Source organism: Aspergillus lentulus, assembly GCF_001445615.1.
Source record: "Aspergillus lentulus DNA, contig: Alt09, strain: IFM 54703, whole genome shotgun sequence".
NCBI lineage: Eukaryota > Fungi > Ascomycota > Eurotiomycetes > Eurotiales > Aspergillaceae > Aspergillus > Aspergillus lentulus.
The window spans coordinates 244,789-266,244 of NW_028322117.1; the positions used below are offsets into that span (position 1 = coordinate 244,789).

Consider the following 21,456-nt stretch of genomic DNA (forward strand, 5'->3'; position numbering starts at 1 on the left):
TAGCTACCTATGCGACTAGCCAGCAGGCTTCATGGGAATGTCCGCTTGGGAAGCTACGAGGACGGTAAGCTGCATATAAAATGCTTGCATTTTAGTTCCCGTCACTGTTTTATTGGTCATGCTAACAAGTCTCGACGAAAGTCTCGTGCAGATGACACACATTCCTATAACGTAACAACGTGAACTGTCTTATCATACCTGGTCAGTATGCACAGCCCTCCGTCGCGCATAATTTTGATAAGAGACGGACAGGCACTCAAGCTTGCGTCTTGGCTTGTCTCAGTCCTAGACAAGGCGGCATTCCCTGCCATTTCCCCAGTCCTTGGCGCACTCCTGGAGATTCGACATCGTGAGTTGGATGGGTCGACGTTCGAAATTACACCGAGGAGGAGAGCATCTGATTGAGATTCCGATATCCTAGGGTTGCATGTTTTTAATCTTTGGTACGACACTGTCGTTGACCATCCAGCATGATCATCACGCAACAAGATATGCAGTCTCCCTGGGTCCGGGGCCTATCCGGTGACCGTCGGGGTACTCTGCGTAAGAGCCTACTTGCCAAGAATGACATACTTAGATTGTACCTGTAGCAGATATTGTGAGCCTCGAGTGACCGTCGCTGACTCGCTGAGGCCCCGTCTCTGCCAAGGCAAGGTGTGAAGGGGTCTCGTGATTGTGCGAGGAAGACCTTCACGGGCATCTTGCCCATCAAAGAAAAGATCTTCATATTGTCCGACATAACGGTACTCTGGATCTAAGTCCATTCTGCAGGGCGTTGATTGGGTTACATTTAGCAAAGCCAAGCTTGCCGAGCCTGGCCGTCATATTGCTAAAGGATTGGTGGTCCAACCAGAAGAATTCTAAAGTAAGAAGATGCATTATCATTGCAACCCAAGACTCTCCGCGTCCTTGTGTTGGCATAGGGAAGATATCCCGCTAATCATCCATGCTTCATTCTGCTTTCTAGGACCTTATCTGCTGAATGTGGGGTAACCGCTATCAATACGGAGCACCACCGTCTATGTCCGTCGGCCAAAGCTCAATCGAGTGTCTGTGAATAATACCCCTCTTAGGGACCTTCCAAAAACTGCAATGTGTGAATACTTGGCGAAGAAGAGGCGAAGGAGGCATATTCACAAATTACTTGGCAAAGGAGACATGACGATCCACAAAGTGCCTTGGGTTGTTTGGCAGCCGAGGGAGCCAACTATAAAAGCCGGGTAGATGGCAGGATCTGCTTCTGAACTTTCATCATCCTCAGAGCGTCAGTACTAATACGCAGAGAGAAAAAGATATCTAGACAACATGAAGTTCACAGCTTTCTCACTGTTGTCCCTGGCTTGTGCCGCTGTGGCCTCCCGAGAGGGGGAAGCGGCCATGGACCGCCTCATGTCAGTCAAGATCGAGCAGAGAGAGCGATTCAGGGCTGAAGGTCTTTTCGATGCCAACCAGTATCCTGATCTGGGAAGCCAGAAGTGCGTCAATGGAAAAGCAGGAGAGTACTCGTGTGAGAATGTCGACCTTCTTGGCTTCCTCAGTCATCAGGCTATGGGCAGCACGACTCGTGAGGGCAATGACATCTGGGGTATGCTTCTTGACTGAGAATATCTCTAGCAAGGCTCACTAAAATCCTATAGGATGGACTTCGCCCGATGGTCGTGAATTTGGCATCATCGGTCAAACTGATGGCACGGCTTTCGTTGAAGTGCATGCGGATGGAAGCCTCGACTATCTCGGACGGCTGCCAACTCAGACAGAGTCTAGCGTGTGGAGAGACATGAAAGTTATTGGTGACCATGTCTACATCGGATCAGAGGCTCCTGGTCACGGCCTCCAAGTGTTTGATCTGAAGAAGGTCTGTTGAGTGATACTTACCCCGATCGTGTCGAGTATGGATAGCTGACCTTGTATGCGGCATTGCTAGCTCCTGCGCACGAATCCTAGTAAACCTACCACATTCTCGATTTCCCGCGATCTCAAGGCCTGGTACAACGCTTTTGGGAGCTCTCACAATATCGTCGCTCACGAGGAGACGAACATGATCTACGCAGTTGGAACGACCAGGTCTCATAGCTGCGCCGGAGGCCTGTGGATGGTGGATGTTTCCAATCCGGCGAAGCCAACATCGCCCGGCTGTGTGAACCAGGATGGCTATGTGCATGACGGTAAGCCGTTGCTAGGCCTGATCGTTGCATGCTCGTACTAACAATCACAGCACAATGTGTCATCTACAAGGGACCCGACAAGAAGTATAACGGACGCGAGATCTGCTTCAACTACAACGAGGATTCGCTGACCATCGTCGACGTCACGAACAAGAAAGCCCCGGTGCAAATATCCAAGACTCCCTATGCTGGCTCTAGCTACACTCATCAGGGCTGGGTTACCGACATGGAGAACATGTCGTATCTGCTGCTCGATGACGAGCTCGACGAGCAGGACGGGACTGGGGTGGCCGCCAACGGGCATACTACAACTTATATCTTCGACATCCGCAATCTTGCTAAGCCCAAGCATACTGGAATTTACCAGTCTCCCGTTAAATCGATCGACCACAACCAATACGTGCTCAATGGCCTCTCTTACATGTCTAACTACAGCAGTGGCCTGCGCATCGTGGATGTCAAGTCCGTCGCGCAGGATCCCACTGGTTCGAAGTTCAAGCAGGTCGGCTTCTTTGACTGCCACCCTGCTGATGATGCCGAAGGTGGCAAGGTTGAGTTTGTTGGAAGCTGGAGCGTTTATCCTTACTTCAAGAGCGGCAACATTCTCCTGAACAGCATTGAACGGGGTGTTTTCTCTTTGAAGTACACTGGCCCGAAGTGATGGCCTGTTGATTGCCTTGACGATTGCCTTGACGATTGCACATCTTCATAATTGGAAAGTATCATTAATGAGATGAATAGAATAAAATCGAAACATCCACTATCCACGACTAGACGTTAAATTTGAAAAAGAAGTCTTGCCCAGGGTAGAATAAGCGTTTGAAGATGCTCCAGGTTGATATAGATACAACCCCACATCACGTAACTAGATGAACGGCTTGACATTGGGATTGACAATGGACAGCGATGAGAAAGCCTCTTGCAGTCAAAACGCGCTCATACAAAGCCGTACTTGGAGAAGTGCTCACACGTCCAGGGCAAGGTACTCCGTGGAAGTCGTATTTCATCCTCGACTCTGAAGCAAATGAGGAGTATTTCGTTCATTGCACCGTCATATGACACTTGAAAAGATTTTCAGGGCAAATAGAAACTAGAGACGATCAACGTCCAGCTGAAGCAATGCGAAGGCGCACTTATAAACATACAAACATCAATCTGCGCCAAGGACCTTGCGAGATCATCACATTTTGCTTTGGTGGCCTTAGAAGTAGGGCAAGTCTACATCATGCCTTTATAAACAGCGCAGCCTTTATACTGGTATTACTTACTGAGGTTCTGTCCCCGTATGTTTGGATTTGCTCAAGAGAAGCCGGGGTCGAACCGAGATCTGCTCCTACTCATCAATCCTGTCCTGACCTTCCAGGAATGAGACGCAATGCTGAAACTGCCTGTCTGCGGTTAGCATGCATGAACTTACTTTCGGGTAAGAATTCCGCTAATCTACTTTCTTATTGCTTTACATTGTCTTGTCGCTATCGGTATGCATATACTGACCTCCACACTAGAGCTTGAACAGAAGCCCGCATACGATCAGAACCGAGGTCCGCATACAAAAGAATCAGATTATATACTTTCCAACTCCATATGCCTTGGCGTCTATGAGATATTCGCTTGACTGGATGGCCACGGTCAATGGGATTTGAGCCATCTTTGCTGTTTCTGTTACTGATGGCCGCACAAGGCTCATATCGGGTTGAAGAAAACAGCCACACCTATCAAGAGCCTCGGTATGTGGGAAGCTAAGGTACATACCGGGTCTAGCTGTGATTGCAGGCCTGCCGCTTATGTGAAGGGTTGGTGGCACGTGGCCAAGTGTCTGGGAAAGATGTGACGCTGGGAGATGGCTATGATTATTCTTGAGCGCGGACTGAGGATTGAGAGGAAGACCGCCGGTGTGGCACGGAACTGAGGGTGTTACTAGAGGGGGTTTAACAGAGCTTGTAAAAGTCAGCATAGTGATGTTTGACCCACAATGAGCACTGAATGATTGAAGTGCGGTATGTATCTTTCTTATAGTTAGTAACAGAATCTGCAGCTTAGGAGTTGAGCGAGTCTTAGTATCTTATCCTTTCAGCTACCAGATGATGTCTGAATTGAGATTTATGAGTTCTCCATGGGATGATATGCTTATGTTCTTGATTGATCCTCAAATTGGAATATCACATCATGCTAGAAGTTTGCGGACTAGAGATTGATGGGTTACGCTATAGGCCAGGCGCTGTGAGCCCCTACCTCTTACTCTTGCTACTGATGCGTATCTAAAAAAGCGAACGCTCGTGGCCCGTCCACCCAAGGGTCTCTCTTTTGCAAAGCTGGAATACACTCAACTAGAAGGGTTGAGGGGAGATAGTTGTACCGAGAGGCAGAGAGCACCAAAATATGTAGGACTATGTGTGACTCTACGGCACGGTCTTCTTCGGAAATAACCAGTTTTGAGACGCCGGTATCAAAACCATGTAGGGGATCGGAAAGACGGACCGTCTCGCAAAAGCAAGAGGCGGGCCGCAATTATAGAGTAACGGGATTTGCTGGGATGAAGAGAGAGTCAGAAGATTTACCGATAATTCTCCGCACTTGTGACTAAATGATGGTCAAGTCGACTACAGTAGGTAGGCACTGCTCTCTGTTGCTGGCTGTGAAAATACTCAGGTTACGTAGACTGAGCTAATAGCAAGATATGTACATGTCAGCACCAATGCTTTCTTTTCCAGAGGGAGCCCATCTTCCTCAATCCGTCACGTAAGGCTTTGAGTCATGGTGAATTTGATGGAGCTCGGCAGGGAATAGATATCCCTCATACTATCCCTCTACATTCTACAGATAAAAGTGCGAGAACCGTTCTAACTTTCCATTGCCACCCCAATAGGAAATACCTCCGAAATCCACTTCAGGGCAGAACCGTCTGCGAAACCAGCAATAAACGGTGATCTCAAATTTGAGTCAAGGTACACTTTGAGTTGGGCCACTTTGAGACCCGCACGGAACCATGGAAGAAAGACATGAAACTAATCGAACTTACAACTCATGCTCAACACCTCGGTTCCGCAAGGTCCTCGTTCTGAAACTGCCTCACGACTACGAGTCATGGAACTACATCGATTCGGCATTGCACGTAACTTGACTCCAACGTTGCAATGCATTTTGCTACCCCAGACACGCAGATGCGTGGAAGAATCCGGCACTTCAGGCGATAGAGTTCAGCCACAGTACGGGGTAAAAGGTACCCGGTCCAATCAGGGTTATTAATAAGCCTTGCGGATGCGTAGGAAGTATTTGAGACGTGAGGTCTCATGATTCCCCGCACTCTGCAGTGGAGGATCTAGGCCCAATCATCTGCAATAGTTCCGAAGTATGCCGGCGAAGTTTTGCCGAAACACTTCAATCCTGAGACATGCGGACAAGCTTAGCTCAAGCCTTAGCCACGAGACTCCTGTAGATCCACGGTTCTTCTCTTGACTATATGAGATGCCTCGGGTCGGCAGTTGAGGAAGACGAGGTCCTGAAAGTTCTCTGAATATGCATACTTCGGGGATGTATGCAGATATGGACATACTGAAGTGATATAAAGCGCGTGCTGCGCATGATGTTGAGTGCAGTACCACCAGCATCTTCTTCTCCCAGGTCGTCGAGACTGCTTCCAGTCATTTTGGCATTCCAGATCAATCTCTAGCCTGAGCTCCTCATCGACATGTCTCTGCGCTCACTCTTCGTAGCTGGCTTGGCCACCCTGGCACTGGCGGCACCTGCCCCCCAGATTCAGGCCCGCCAAGGCATGAGCTCTAACGAGCTCGAGAGCGGCCCGTGTCGTGATGTGACTTTTATCTTTGCTCGAGGCTCCACCGAGCAGGGCAACATGGTATGTCTCTCACCCAGGCGTTCACTAACGTGAGTTCGTGACAGAGTTGACAAGCTTAGGGGTTCATTGTGGGACCTGGAGTCTGCAGCTCGCTGAAAAACGATCTCGGCTCCGACAAGGTCGCCTGTCAGGGCGTAGGCGGCGCATATACCGCCCAACTGGCCCCCAACTTCCTCTCCCAGAACACGGATCAGGCGTCCATCGATGCGGCCACGGATATGTTCGACCTGGCTAACACCAAGTGCCCGAATACGAAGATCGTGGCTGGTGGATACAGGTATATCATCTGCATCTGAAACGGTGAAGCCCCGCAGCTAACCTGATATAACAGCCAAGGTTCTGCTGTCATCGATAACTCGATTCAGGCTCTTGACAGTGATCTGAAAGCTAAGGTCAAGGGAGTAGTTCTTTTTGGTTTCACCCGTAATGTGGTTGACAAGGGACAAATCCCGGGTTACCCCAAGGACCAGACCAAGATTTATTGCGCTGTTGGTGATCTGGTTTGTGATAATACACTGATTATCACCGCTGCCCACTTGAGCTATGGGGCGGACGCAGATGATGCTGCTAAATTCCTTGCTTCAAAGGTCCAGGGATAATCGTGGATGGTGATGACAATGCCCACTGACTGGGAAAAACAATTGGAAAAGCTGGTCTGTCCATAGTCATATGTCGACGTATCTATGAAAAGGAATTCAGGAACTTGTTGTTCGATTCATGAATGATGCAGCTGTTTGAAAGTAAATTATTTTTAGGCCATGCAATTCTATTCCAAGCAAGAGCTATGGAGGCATGTGACAGAAGGCCGTCTCGACTATCAGACATGGATTCTGAGTCAACTCTCTCTGCACACGTCTCTGCTAAGTTTGAAACAGAAATCATCCATACGCTTGCATTCACTGAGAACCCTCGTATCGAGCAACTGACACAATCTTAAACAAAAAGATCTTGATCTTTTCACACGATGCTTTTGGCTCTGTGCCTCGCTCTAGCCTTCATCAATAGACCCCGAGAGTGAAGTTGGGCTCAACCAGCCCCTGGCTCATCTCGAGATGCCACAACCCATGCAGACAAGACCCGATGCAGCACAAGGGGAAATAAGTCCTACAATGAAACTTGACCAAAGAGCCCTTAACCCTTACGTTAATCAATCTTGAGAAAGTTGATGTGACTGAGTCTGATGGCCGGAACTTTAGGCTACGAAGGCAAGCAGAATAACTCCCAACATATGACATACGACGCACCGCGAGATATGTTTTCTGCAAGATGTTGCGCAGTTTAGCCGACAGCACACATACTCGACGATGTTTTACTTGTCTGAGCGTTTGTGCCCTCATGATGCAGCACCTACGATGTTTGCGCTGCGTATATGCGAGATCGCGAAGGAGTTCGAGCCGAGTCAACTATACCGTGCTTCTCCACAAGTAGCAGAAGCTATGGTGCAATACATCATAATAATGGCGAACAGGGAAGGTTCTTGGATACTCCGTATAAGGGCCAAGACTGCTCTGAGGGCGCCGTTATCAGTTCCGCTTCTTGGCTTTCCCAGAAGCTGACCGGGCAAGACTTTATTAAGGGTGTAACATTGGTACGAGCATTCAGTCAAATCGATATTCAGTGGCACACCAATGACGCTCCATGCAGAAAAGGAAGTTGTGGCATTTTGGGCAATTAGAATGACAGATTTGTGCTCCTTCATTGACTCTCACAAGTCCCGACTTCGAACATGTCGATAACGTTGGTGGGGGCGACGATCTGGGTGATAACGCTCCGCTACGGGAATATCACGACATCACCGACAAATGAGCGTGGTTTATGCCTGCCAATGACGAGGGATGTAACCCACGTGCTTCTTGACCGAAACTGAGATTTCAGCTTAATAGTGCAGCGAGGCAGTCAAATCGTGTCTACAAAATCTCGCTCTTCCTGTTTCATCGCTCTCTCCGCGTGCCAATTCTTTCAGCAAAACCACGTAGTCTGAGAGATTGCATGCGGTGGGCAATGGCGGCAAAATCAAACAAGGATGGAGTCCAGTTTGGAGCGGAAACTCAGGTTTGGGACGAGGAGGGCTGTCGATCTCGTTTCGCGGCGGCTGATGTGGGAGAAGGCCGACACGATGTGTTTGCAGCGCCGTTGAAACGACATCTGCGGTCGAGACATTTACATATGATCGCTATTGGAGGTATGTCTCGCTTTGACAACCAAGCGAATGCACGCCTAACGTCAAGCCAGGAATTATTGGACCCGGCTTGCTGGTGGGTTCGGGCAATGCCCTCAGCAAGGGCGGTCCAGCGGGGGTGTTGATCAGCTTTTCTTTGGTTGGTATCATAGTTTTCTTTGTCATGTAAGTCCTAGCCGAGTCTCTTAAATAGCCATGGCTGATGAGCAAGGCAATCGTTGGGCGAAATGGCTACACTCATTCCGGTTACTGGCTCCTTTACCGAGTATGCGCAGCGTTTCATCGATGACTCTCTTGCTTTTGGGCTAGGATGGGCTTACTGGTATCTATGGGTGACGGTAGGCCGAACCTGCTCTTCTACTGTGACTCTCAGTCCTGACCACTCTAGGTTCTTGCCAATGAATATAATGCCATCTCGCTTGTTATAGGATACTGGACCGATGCTGTACCTCAATGGGGTTGGATACTCATATTCTGGTTCATATTTCTGGGTCTGTCTAATCTAGGCGTTTTGGCCTATGGCGAGATGGAATTTTGGCTATCATTGTATGTCTCCTGCGGATCTCCCTACGTGCATTTGATTGACTATTGCCAGAATCAAAATACTGGCCCTCATTGCGTTCTTTATACTGGCGATTTGCATCAGTACAGGGGGGATAGGCCCTCAGCCAATTGGATTCAAGTACTGGCATGATCCGGGGCCTTTTGCGGACTCTATCAATGGTGTTGCCCGGACCTTTGTCGTTGCCGGAACGTTATATGCGGGGACAGAGATGTAAGTCAGAAGGTTGAATTACGGACACGAAGACCTTGTATTGATTGCGTAGGGTTGGAATTACTGCAGGGGAATCGGCAAACCCACGCAAAGCTGTCCCCACAGCCATCCGCCAGGTGTTTTGGCGGATTCTGATTTTCTATATCGGTGAGAAAAAGTCATCAACTAACAGATTCTGTCTACTGACTGCTATAGGAACGATGTTCTTCATCGGAATACTGCTACCGTACAATGACAAGAGACTATTGGGCTCAAGCTCCAATGCAGCAAGCTCACCCTTGACAATCGCTTTAACGGATGCTGGTATTTTGCCTGCAGCTCATCTGATCAACGCGCTCATTGTGATCAGCGTCATATCTGCAGGAAACGGTTCCCTCTACGTAGCGTCTCGCACTTTGCTCTTCATGGCTCGTAATGGCAAAGCACCTCGATTCATCGGACGCACCAATAGCGCGGGGGTACCCTGGGTTGCTTTGATATTCTCCAACCTTTTTACCTGTATTGTGTTCCTGACACAGTCCTCGGGGGCCGGAAAGATCTATTCGGCCTTGATCACTTTGTCCGGTGGTGAGTTGACTTCTCGTCCTCCGATTTCTGTCTGTTAACCAATGACAGTGGCGACATTCATCGTCTGGGCCGTAATCGGAATCTGCCATATTCGCTTCCGTCAAGCCTTGGTCGTGCAGGGAGAGGATCCTGCGAAACTGCCCTTTAAGGCGTGGTTGTATCCGTGGGGTACATACTTCGCTGTCGCACTGAACATCTTCCTGGTATTCTTCCAAGGATATACGGCGTTTTTAAATCCATTCAGCGCGGACGATTTTGTGATCAACTATATATTGCTTCCTGTGTTTGCCCTATTTGTTTTGGGCTATAAGTTCTGGCACAAGACTAGGTGGGTGAAGCTAGAAGAGATGGATATCTGGACAGGCAGGAGGGAGTCACCAGACGTAGATGAGGCGGATGAACCGCCAGTCAAGGAACAGAAATCATGGTGGTCTCGAGTATCAGCCATTGTCATTGGTTGAGAATTTGATAATAGTAGAATGAATCGATACTTCTTAGAGCAATCCAAACATGCTGAGGTACCTCCAGTTTATTCAGTAACTGCTCGATACTTTAGACCTCGGCTCCTGCTGTCGTACACGTCAGCTATCGGCCTGTAAACCTGAATCAACATAATGAAGTTATTCCACCAACAATAGACCGTGTACGAAAAGAAGTTGCAGATATCTATGCATAATATAGAGTAGACAGCTCGGTTCCAAGGCGGCCTGCAAATTAAGGTCCCTGGTAAACGGGAGTGGTTCCATGTTAGGATGTGGGCCGTGATTGCGGATTCCGTCGGAGATCCCATCCCCGTGGAAGAGCTTTTCATGACTGATAAGCTAGATTGCCAGGCGATGATGCTCGTCGTGGGGAAGTGTATGGGTAGCAATGATTCTCTCCTACTGATTCCATCGAAACCGCTTGGACGAAGAGATGAAATTCGCTTCGACATGGATCCATTCTGGTATATGAGGACCTGAATTCACGGGTGGAGGATCCCCGCAAAGAACACTCCAAACCATCAGATCAACATCGTGATGTCCAGAATGCCAAGTGATTGGACAGCCATTGCCGAGTTATTCTGCAGACCATCAACTAGCGTCTCGGATAAGCACCAACTGATAACCTCCTCGCTTCGAATCAGACCGCGCTCTTGGTCAACGGGACCACAGAGAGGGGGATCTCCTCTATCCCCTGATGCTTTGGCCGCCATTCACTTCATCACGGGATATGGACTATCCAACCACAGACACTGAGCAAGTTACGATTCGCTTCGACAAGGAGACTGGACTGTTTCGAATTTGCCGCCAAGTAGCGTCGTCATCCTGGATTCCAGATATGATCGGCATTCTGACGGGATCGGCATCACGTCTGCCGAATCGGTTATCCAGTGTTCTGGCGGAGAGCACCGAAATGTAACCCCATATTGACTATCCTATCGCGATACGCGGCTGGCCTGGTGCTGCACAATCTACAACGTCGGGGAATCCGGGCGACCAACGATGTCTAGACGACCAGTAAACGATAATATTTAAGCCTGGCATTCCGCACTGGATCTCACAGCTTCGTACGAACCAAGGAACACAGCTCAGATCAGACCCCCTGAAGATCCTCCACTTTCCCCGTCGATCAAGATGTTGTACAACAAGGTACGTCCCCCGATACACAACCCGCACCTGGACCGCGATAAGCGTTCCGCCATCCTAACAAAACAACCAGATCATCGCCGTCGCAGCCCTGCTGCTCGCCCCTGTCCTGGCCGCCCCTACTGAACTCGACACCCGCGCCTGCGCCTACACCTGCGGCAGCAACTGCTACAGTGCGAGCGCCGTGAGCGCCGCTCAGGAAGCCGGCTATGAGCTGTACTCCTCGGACGAGACCGTCGGCAGCAACAACTATCCCCACAAGTACAACAACTACGAGGGCTTCGACTTCCCCGTCTCCAGCCCCTACTATGAGTGGCCTATCCTGAGCTCCGGACGGACCTACACTGGTGGTTCCCCTGGTGCGGATCGCGTTGTCTTCAACAGCAATGATGAGCTGGCTGGTGTTATTACACATACCGGTGCTAGTGGAAACAACTTTGTCGCTTGCACTTAAGCTTTGATGCAGGGCTGCTGGCAGTACACGATTGGTTGTTTGTGTCCTAGTGTCTAGGTTCAGCGAGGACTCTCAAAATAAATTTAACGATGATTCATACCCGTGGTTCAGTTCATGCCCTTACTTATTGGATAGAGTTTGAAGCTGAACAAGTCTTCTGAAATGGTCATATATGATAAAGATGATTCCCTTGACAGATGTTCTCCCAGCCCTTATAGCTCTCATAAATCGCGGATGACCTGGCTCGGAACTTGTCGCTTATGTCTTGAGAGTCCAGACATAGATTGAACGACGAGATAACTCCAAAGTGTCTCCCAACTGGATATATATCCTTACGGACGCTTCTTCAAATCTCGCTTTTCCAATCTGCTATAGTTGTCTACTGTATATATGTATGAAGTGACGCCTCATACGGAAGCGTGAAGATATATATCAATCCTCGGAACAATGGTGCAAGGAGCATAAGAAGAGCCCCTCTTTCTTATCTGCCACGGAGCTGAGCGGTACCTCCCAGTCTACCAATGATGGATCAAAAAATCAACTTGCTCGAGTGAGAATTACTACCTATCAAGAGACTCCTCGCCTATCAAGTGCTTGGTTGCTTATCTATGAGTTGACAACCCGCCCCACATCACATGGGCTCAGCATAACATGTCTTTCGCGCTCACAAATATGAGCTGTAGCAATCCATCGAGCTTTATGCCTAGTCATCATGACAAAGACGCAACACGGTATCATACCATAGATAACGAGCTTACCAAGTTTCTAGGATGTCAGATCCATTATCTCACAGCAAAGAAGCACAGTCGACTCCACGGGCAAGAAGGTATGACTATGGAAGGCTGTTTAGGGGGTTCTACAAAGAGATATAGGTAATATTTCAGTAAGGTGATATCGCTACACGATGCATGGCTAACGAATACCGTGATCGACAGGTCTCCCTTCCCTCTCCTGCCTGAAGCAGAACATTTGCCTACGGAAGTTTAGTCGCTGGATTGAATGACTACGTGTGAGAACTTCGACCCTGATCAAGAATCTGCTCTTTGGAGACCATCAGCCGTCCAATGCCCGCACCCTTCAGGCGAGAAGGGGTCAATAAGTGCAGAAAGGAATGGCTGGAGCGACTGGTTCAAATCCTGCGAGCAGCCCCCACGGTAGAGCAAAATACATGCTTAATGAAAACTTGCGTTGCGTTGACGTTTGACAGTAATACAGGCGTGCCAAGCGCGACATGGATGGAACCGGAAGGATGGACATGACCGCGCACATAGATGTTCCTGGAGTTTCTCCTTTGTGGGATATACGATCACAGAGGTTGGCTAACCGTTTGCATGATTCAGTAAAAGTACTGAATCAGTGCAAAAAAGAGCGAAGGGCTCCTTGCCCGGTCTATCGAAAACCCTGCGAACATCAGGATGACAGGGAGGGATGAGAGTGTACCGTGGATGAAATGCGACGGCCATCGCTTTTGATCGAGGTTAAGAACCCAGGGGAAGAAGCAGGTAGCACCCAGTCCGGATAAACACAATGGACCAAATCGAAACGGATGGGCTCCAGGGCGAAAAGCGCGATCGCACGGTCGAGTCTATCATGACTGAAGAAAACTTATGGACTCCTTCAAGGAGGATGTGGTGTCCAAATTGAGAGATACATCGCCGTATTTGTGCCCTCTAAACGGTTCGTCGAGATCGAGAAACGGAGAGGAGCTCGAGATATTGCAGGAGATGTATGAGACGTCAATCGCCCTTTGACAAGCACTCAAGCACTGTAAGAGTATACCTCATTGCATCCGCCCAGGTGCGATGGAGGAGAGTTGAAAGTTGTGCGGGCATCACGATGCTGCTGCCTCCGATGTCGACCATGCACCCGTGCTGAGTTTGAACCCGCGGGTTCCGGAGCTCTACATGACAGCGCGTCAAGTTCCAAGATGCAGAGGCCCCTTCATAGAAAGGAAGACCCTGCTATTGACGGTTAGCATCCATTGACTGCTGTAAGTATCGCCTGCTTGTTCCTGTGGGTGAAAGTACTGTTAATCGACCTATTGTTTTCCGCGAAACTCAGGCAAACACTTGGGAGACGCCTGAGCATTAGCGAGTCCATGCACCACCGGTCTTAAGCCGATCCTGATAACGAGCAGTAATCAGGAAATTGCCAAATAGGTGGTCATTTGTCTCTGCGAAACAAGGGAACCACCGCGATATCGGATCAGATCACATCGAGTGAGTTGCCATTGAGGCAATCAGATTGGTAGCCACCAATCTGGCTTTGTTACTGCACTACTCCGTACTCTGTCACCGTGTACAGGGAGAAGGTAATACCCCGTCAAGACAAGCCTGGTTGGTTTCAGGCTATTGAGAATCTGTGGTTGTTTCCGCTTGGCGTTTCAAGGCTCCGACAAATCACCTTCCAAAGGTGAACCCATCTTCTTTGAGCAATCGCAAATTGGAAGGCAGACATTCCTGCGTGGGAGAAGACGATGGTGGATGGAAGTGCCGTAAGTCAATTCCAACGCGATTGGAAAATTGCTTGTGGCTGTCTTGAAGCCCAAAGATGATCAAACTCCCGTCTTCCTGCCCTAATTTTGCGACACAGGGCGGGATGCCTCGACCAGGCCTTGTATGATCGCCATGATCCTGTTTCGAGCGACGTGTCAGTTAAGGTCAGTCATCCATGAACTCGCTCAAGCCAGAGTATGAGACACTACCTGAATTTGAGCATCTCGCAAGGCCGCAACAACATAACGCTTTCTGGGACCTGACATGCATCCAACTGTTGTAAAGGATCGTTAGGCCACCCATTGCCACTACATTAAGGCCCGTCCGAACGGCCAGACGATCACATGTCCTCTGTTATCCAGATATGATGCCATTTGACGACAACGTCCCGTTCTTCGTGTCATCAACTCTCCTCCAACAGGTTATATTAAGGGGCGACCAATGACGATCTTTGATACGAGAAAGAAAGAACAAACCAAAAGGAGCGCTAAGCATTCAACTCTGTCAACGCCGCAAAGCAACCGTTTTAGTCCCTTGGCTGAGTCGCAGAAACGGAGGAGGCTGGTCTAGCGGATGTTGGCGGCTGACCGACGCAGACCTAAGAAACCCTATGCGAGAACTTGGAATTAAAATACGTATTATCGCCACCATTCTGCTCCCGTTCTATGTTCTGACTAGTCCTTGCATCAGTTGCCCTGGCTAAGAGTCGGCCCTAACGGCCGCCACCCCTGCTCCTGGCGAGGTCTTGGGGCCCAATCAATAATTGCGCAATTTTGTCGCCAGGACAGACCATGTCTCATTGGGAAAGCTGTGCGAATGTCTCGCGACTGACCGGAACAATAAGGGCGACGTTCGTATGGCGAATTTACAGAGTATCCAGATTCCAGACTTAAGAACGTCATGCATGTATCGAGGGGTTTAGGAGGCATAAGTCGAAGTTTCGAGAATGGGCATCAATCTTCAAAGGAGAAAGCCGACTCTCAAGCCCAGTCCTTCGTGCCACCAAAACCTGATTTACTGCAAGTCAGCCGAACTATTGAATCATGGCAGACAGCTTGGTATTTTGGACTAAGCTCAGTCAAAGCTGAGACTGTGCACGGCTCCTGCAGCTTGAAGTCTGATCCTGAACCCACTCTGCTGTAGTCTGTAATCCTAGTTGGAGCTACCGCGGACTTGATGCCGATATTGGTCAGGTCTTACTATTGACACTCATTTACTACCATGTACCTGTGCGAATGCACACCACCAATCATCATCGAGGAATGACAGCTGTTTGCCAGGTACTGCCTCCAAGGCATTACAGTACTGAGTAGTTAACAGCGGCACTCGTAATTTGAGGAGCTCAAAAGTGCGCACGGAAATTTTCCTTGCCAGGCACCCCGGCTGGTACGCTTGGCGGATCCGAACTTCCGCCACATTCGCCATTGCGCTTACAGTCAGAGAGGGTCCCAGGCTCCGCGGCCAGGCACGAGTAACCGAGGTGGATTTCCGAGGGGAAATATGGGGTAATACGATAATCTCGAGATCGAAGTGAGAGCGTGTAACTCGATCGCGTTTTAGGTAGTATCGAAATCGGAGATCAGACGCATTGATAAAGAAATGAGACCAGATGCAGATCCCAAACTGAAGCATTTGGTGTCTCGGGAGAGCAATGGGGAAAGAGATCACTTGCATTATTATTAGGCAATCTGAACCAACATCACACCACCTTGTAAGGCATCTTATGGATAGAATTGAGTAAGTAATTTCCGGATCCTTGACTCTGTGCTCGATAGTGTGCATCAAGTGACTAAAAAATTGGACTTTGCCACTGAAACCGCGAGGGAAGATCAACCAACAGAATCATGGAAAGAGCCAGTGCGAGTGGGCTGCGGGGTAACATTCTCCATTGTCTCACTCTTCTCCCGTCATCCAGTCATTCACCACCCGCACTAAACAACATCGCTTAGGACGAACCCGAGTTCCGATAGAGGAGCAAATGAGGATCTGGGGGCGGGCCTGGGGTTTGGAGGTGCTAGGCAGTCCTTACTGTTTATCACTTAGTGCGTATGGACTAGGCCATTAGTGCAGGGACTCTACCAATCTCGAACGCGAAAAAGATCAATGTTACAGCGCTAACATGGTAGCTCACGGAGGACTGTCCTATTCGGGTATGACTGTGTGGTGGTTCGTCTGCTTTTTCAGTCCTCTCAAGCCATCTAGTAGCAACCAAGGCTGAGGATCAACAGACCATAGTCCTACTGTCGACTCGAATCAAACAGAGTCCAGACCGCTGATCTTACCCCATCCATCCAGACAATGATTAATCCCTCGTTGCGCTTCCCCGGATCCCGGTCACTCATTCGTGATTGGCGACGAAAGACTCGAAAGTACCTACTGTAGCATCAGAGTCCGGTGCAGTACGTACTCGTAGGAAGTGGCTAAGATCTAAGAATAGTCATCCATGGCTAGAATCCGGGAAGCTGCCCCTGATCGCGAACTTTCCTCGGTCCCAAGTCCAAGTCCGTAGATTACTTCCCCCCGTGCATGTGAGGTTTAATCTTAAATCCCTGTACCAGGCCCTATATATACAACCTCCCAGGTCACTGCTCGATCCCTTCTTCCTCTTTGTCTCTCAGATCCCAGAGAAGAAAAATCAGATCCAGTCTTTCGCTTGCTCGGTCGATCCCATTCGTTTGGCTCACTCGATTCTGTCCATCTATACAACTACATTTTTTAGATACCACTAATCTATAATACCACCTTTCGTCGGTCAAAATGCGTTTCTCTGCCCTCCTCGTCACTCTCGGCCTCACCGGTGCCCTGGCCACGCCCACTCTGGTCTCTCGTCAGGGAGGTGCCGTCGGTGTCATCTCCGACATCCAGGCCCAGACCTCTGCTCTGGCCTCCGCCGTCTCCTCCTACAACGGTGGTGACCCCTCCGCCGTCAAGTCCGCCTCTGAGAAGCTCGTCAGCACCATCAACTCCGGTGTCGACACCGTCAAGAACGGCGCTGCCCTCAGCACCGGCGATGCTCTGGCTCTGACCTCCCCCGTCCAGGACCTGACCAAGCAGGTCGAGGGCGTCGTCAGCGACCTCATCTCCAAGAAGGACCAGTTCGTCGCCGCCAACGCCGGTGGCACCGTCTACCAGGACCTCCAGGCCCAGTACACCGCCGCCGACAACCTGGCCAAGGCCATCTCTGCCAAGGTCCCCGAGTCTCTCTCCGACATCGCCGCTCAGCTCTCCGCTGGCATCACCGCCGCCATCCAGAAGGGTATCGACGCCTACAAGGACGCCGCCAGCTCCACCGGCACTGCTTCCTCTTCTGCCTCTGCCACTGAGACCAAGACCGCCACCGAGACCTCCACTGCCACCGGCACCGTCACCAAGACGGCCACTTCCACCGCCGTCATCCCCACCGGTACCGCCTCCGGCAGCGCCTCCGCTACCCCCTCCACCAGCGCTACCCCCACCAAGGGCGGCTCCGGCTCCAGCACTGGCTCTGCCACTGCCTCCACCAGCACCAACCTCCTCGCCACTGGCGCCGCCAGCAAGGAGCACTTCAGCTACTCTCTCGGCGGTGCCGTCGTCGCTGCCGCCATCGCCGTCGCTTTCTAAGCGCCCCCCTTTCTGACTTTCACTGTTGACTCTATGAGTCAAAACACAAGTCGGACGGCGGACGGCGGAGAGCAACGCAATGATGCGATGGGAACGTTGATGATGATCATTCACGAGGCAAGACCAGGGTTCCAACGATCGGTTCATGAGAGCGTTACGCGAGGACAATGGCAATGACACCATCGGGCTTGTCGCCTTTCCATCCGATCTTTGTACTTGTTAATCCACCGTCGGATCCGGTTCATCGGCTTGGATCCGTCTGTACGCAATATAGTTTTAATAATTGATATCTCTGTATACTTGTCAGTGCCTGCCTTCCTTCCAAGTAGCGTAGCCTTGTAGAGTAAATGCTTGTCTGTTAGTCAGTCCCATTTGAATCAGCAAGAGTTTTAGAGCCATGATCCCTAGGTCTTGAATGACAACTTGTCGACTTCCGAGCAAATTGGGCAATGCATATTAATTATGCCGATGAACATGCCTGCATCCCAGGATCGAGATTGACAGCAGTGTTGCATATTTCATCGAAGCTTGTTTGGCCTTCGACCTCCAGCACGAGATATGCTTCTGTCAACGTGCACGACAAAGCGGTATTGGTATGCTACTACACTGTACGCCTCAGTCTGAGCCTCAGCATGTCAAAATTATTGGGCGGAGAACTGTCAATCCCAACAGAGCGTCACCTGATTTGCGACAAACGCAGTGATCGGCCAGAGTAACGTGATTCTTAACATAATCCGATGAAATAGAAAGCAATAATACATGTAAATAATTCAAACTGGTCGGTAAGAAAGGGTTACTGTCCGTCGACGAGTGCGTCAAACAGAACCAGGAAAAGTAAAAAAGTAAAAAACATGGACACGGGGAGAGTCGAACTCCCGACCTACGAGGATCACAGACGACCTCATAAGCTCGTCGCTCTAACCAACTGAGCTACGCGTCCGTAGTTAGTAATGTTAGTCTAGATTTATAATCCATATCGTTATCCGTTTTGACACGCAAACTATCATGCCGGAAAGATTTATACCAGTGAGCAAAAAATGTCAGTTGTGAATAAATTTATCTTGTCGCTCCTGTTTGGGTATGAGGATTCGACGATTTGCGAGGGTGATGTATTGAATTGGATGTCCTCGTTTGCGACCGTATTCAATGCTTGCCAATGAAATACTACAAGGGGCGTAGCAGAAGTAAGAAGGACTTGACAAAGTTTCTTCAGGAGATCAAGACGGCAGATGGAAGATGATAGTTCGCTGGACTTAAGGAGTTCCAAAGTCTAATTTGCAGAGATTTTCAGTGGTCCCAGTTCGCGCCACAGGCGGGTCCATAACGACTGCGGAGTTTGGATTTGTATCCTGATATCAACTCTATTCCTCGTGTTGGGAAGTATCTTTGGCCCGATGGACACTGCTCTGGTTGTAGAGTATACATATTTTGAGGATACAGCCTTAAGTGATTTTATGTATTGATGACTAGGGGAAGTGAAATATATTCATGATGTTTTACTTGCGGCTGGAATCAAGCCTCAGTTCCAGCCCGTCGATCCATTATCTGCAGCCGATGCCATTCAACATCGGGAGTAGAAACTGGCCGCGATGAACTGACAATATATATTTCCTCGAGTCAGTTGCATTGCAACCAAATGTATGATGTGGTGATCCTCAAGGATTCGGAAAAGTCGAGGAATACGAATTGAAGTAAAGACCTGTACCAGTATAAGTACCCTGATAAAGAGACAAATGAGAAAGTACCTACACACTGTCTACGAGAGATACATTCTGTGACACGGTCACGGCAATGATCTGCCAATCCCATGTGCCATGTCGACGGAACCGTCAGTGGTCAATTTAGAAAGGCCATTAATATGGGCCCCGAACATGGAGAGTTCGAAAACTTCGACAAGAATTCGTGCTTGGAACATCTGAGTCCTGCTACTAGAGCCGCAATCATGAAGAGAATACCAAAGCAATCTAAGCTTTCTGCAGTCATTCATGGTAGGGACAGAGCCTTGCTGCAAAGTATCCAAGAGGAGCGTCAATTCGTTCTCATCAATTTACTGAGAGAAACCGTGGACTCGAAAAATGCTCCCGAGACGTTTATGCGGCAAAGGTGATTGTGCATCAATTCTACCAGGTGAGCGAAAACTTGTGGACAGAGGAGTCCAAATCCGTCAGGAACGCTACGGACTCATATGTCACGTCAACCACCGACAACAAGAAGACATCCACTAGTATCCCCGTCCATCGTGAATCTGTACCAGTTTTTCTTTGATCGTTTCAGTGGGCGGAAGACCATGTCCGGGGACGGTTGCAAGGTGTCTTGAAACGAAGAGGCGGAGGGATGGAAGTCGACCTTTGAACAATGGGACTAAAACAAGTATTGTTAGCATGCACAACGATCCTCAATGGCAAAAATAGGAAACTGTAATAGCAGCGATATTGTTTTTTGTTTTTGCCGGCTCGAGACCGACGGGAAGGAGGTGCTTTGCCCCCAGCCGGGCGCTGCTAACAAGGAGTCGAACCCTGCTCGCCACTCCTACCCAAATCCCCCAGGACCCTCAGAACCGCAAGCCCACACAACCGACAACCCACAAAAAAGTGAAACCCGCATGGCCCGCATATTCGGAAAGATCCGAATGATTTAAAAAAAAATTTCTTGAACTCGGAATTCCGAGCTCCGATGGGTAAAGGAACTGCTAAGACGCTAGTCGGGACAGCGAGCCATGGCGAGTACCAACCGAAGGCAAGGTCTAGGTACAGTAGATAGGCGGTTCGCGGCGAACGCGAAGTAGGCAGTGTTTGCAGCGCCGACGGTAGACACCGGTGTATCCCAAGTTCCATGCAGCCTCGGGGAGACCCAATAGGAAGAGAAACCAGTTGCTTATCATACCTTGGCGACAAAACGAAGACGCTGCCAGTATTGTGCGTGAGACTGCACGATGCAATCCACCAAAACAATAGCATGGCGTGAGTGCCAATCTCCTCGGAAGTCGAGTCGTCAATACATGAGACCTGTGGCCGTGCATACAAGCGCCTGAATGTCAGGCATCAACACAACCGGCGGCCCTTATATATAACGTCTTTGGTCGTTCCGTTATCCAACAACCTCGCATACAAGCGCCTGAACGTCAGGCATCAGCAAGATTGATTCAGAGATCGGTCGGAGAAACATATATAGAGTACTAGTCGGTCGAGCCATGTGGGCATACGAAGAACGCACGCTCGCTGTAACATGGGGACAAGATGTTCTCGAACTCCTATTTCTTTTTGCTTTTGATGCCGTCGTTTCTGCAATGGGGCTGGCTGCTACCCCGATGCGACAATGGCAAGAAGCACATTCGTATGACTCTGATCAGGCAGCAGGCGTATGTTCAACTTGTCAAAGGCAGTGCCATGATGACAGTGTCAACTCCCTTGATGAAACCAGGCTCAGGTCGCGCACAATCACGCGTAGGCAGGATAGCAAGGACACCGCCTTCGTTCAACTACCTTTCGTCCTACTCATGTTACCAACGAGAGAAGCCTCGCTCCGGGAACAGAAAAAGACGGTAACCAGGTCAGGTTGAAGATCATGCACTCAAACTCAATGCGAGCAGTAACAAGTCAACAATGTCAATCGACACAACGGCTGTCATCCGGGGCCGGAGAATACGTGCGAGGCCGACGTGAAGACTCGACAACCATGCTCACAGAAAAGATGCAGAAACAGACAACCGACGAATCTTGTGACATATCTGAATGAGT

General features: G+C 49.6%; 5 protein-coding genes and 1 non-coding gene across 6 annotated transcripts; 5 read left to right on the forward strand and 1 right to left on the reverse strand.

The window, feature by feature from the left end:
• Nucleotides 1–1,305: 1,305 nt before the first annotated feature.
• Nucleotides 1,306–2,826, forward strand: ALT_4927 (uncharacterized protein; the record flags this gene model as incomplete). Its single annotated transcript, XM_033558965.2, has 4 exons — nt 1,306–1,585; nt 1,638–1,855; nt 1,925–2,165; nt 2,216–2,826. 4 exons carry the CDS (start codon nt 1,306–1,308, stop codon nt 2,824–2,826), a joined length of 1,350 nt encoding a protein of 449 aa, XP_033414856.2.
• Nucleotides 2,827–5,853: 3,027 nt separating this feature from the next.
• Nucleotides 5,854–6,620, forward strand: ALT_4928 (cutinase family protein; the record flags this gene model as incomplete). The annotated part of the gene is made up of 3 exons (XM_033558963.2): nt 5,854–6,021; nt 6,081–6,298; nt 6,353–6,620. 3 exons carry the CDS (start codon nt 5,854–5,856, stop codon nt 6,618–6,620), a joined length of 654 nt encoding a protein of 217 aa, XP_033414854.1.
• A 1,390-nt stretch (nt 6,621–8,010) lies between these two features.
• Nucleotides 8,011–10,003, forward strand: ALT_4929 (amino acid permease; the record flags this gene model as incomplete). Its single annotated transcript, XM_033558962.2, has 8 exons — nt 8,011–8,203; nt 8,254–8,365; nt 8,412–8,538; nt 8,589–8,746; nt 8,796–8,975; nt 9,028–9,122; nt 9,171–9,542; nt 9,591–10,003. 8 exons carry the CDS (start codon nt 8,011–8,013, stop codon nt 10,001–10,003), a joined length of 1,650 nt encoding a protein of 549 aa, XP_033414853.2.
• A 1,155-nt stretch (nt 10,004–11,158) lies between these two features.
• Nucleotides 11,159–11,624, forward strand: ALT_4930 (extracellular guanyl-specific ribonuclease RntA; the record flags this gene model as incomplete). Its single annotated transcript, XM_033558961.2, has 2 exons — nt 11,159–11,173; nt 11,244–11,624. The coding sequence occupies 2 exons, from the start codon at nt 11,159–11,161 to the stop codon at nt 11,622–11,624; spliced, it is 396 nt and encodes a 131-aa protein (XP_033414852.1).
• Nucleotides 11,625–16,876: 5,252 nt separating this feature from the next.
• ALT_4931 (cell wall mannoprotein 1 family protein) lies at nt 16,877–17,719 on the forward strand (the record flags this gene model as incomplete). Its single annotated transcript, XM_033558960.1, has 1 exon — nt 16,877–17,719. One exon carries the CDS (start codon nt 16,877–16,879, stop codon nt 17,717–17,719), a length of 843 nt encoding a protein of 280 aa, XP_033414851.1.
• An 852-nt stretch (nt 17,720–18,571) lies between these two features.
• ALT_t101 lies at nt 18,572–18,659 on the reverse strand. Its single transcript is given in 2 exon segments — nt 18,572–18,607; nt 18,622–18,659. It is a non-coding gene; the product is annotated as a tRNA-Ile (tRNA).
• Nucleotides 18,660–21,456: the final 2,797 nt, after the last annotated feature.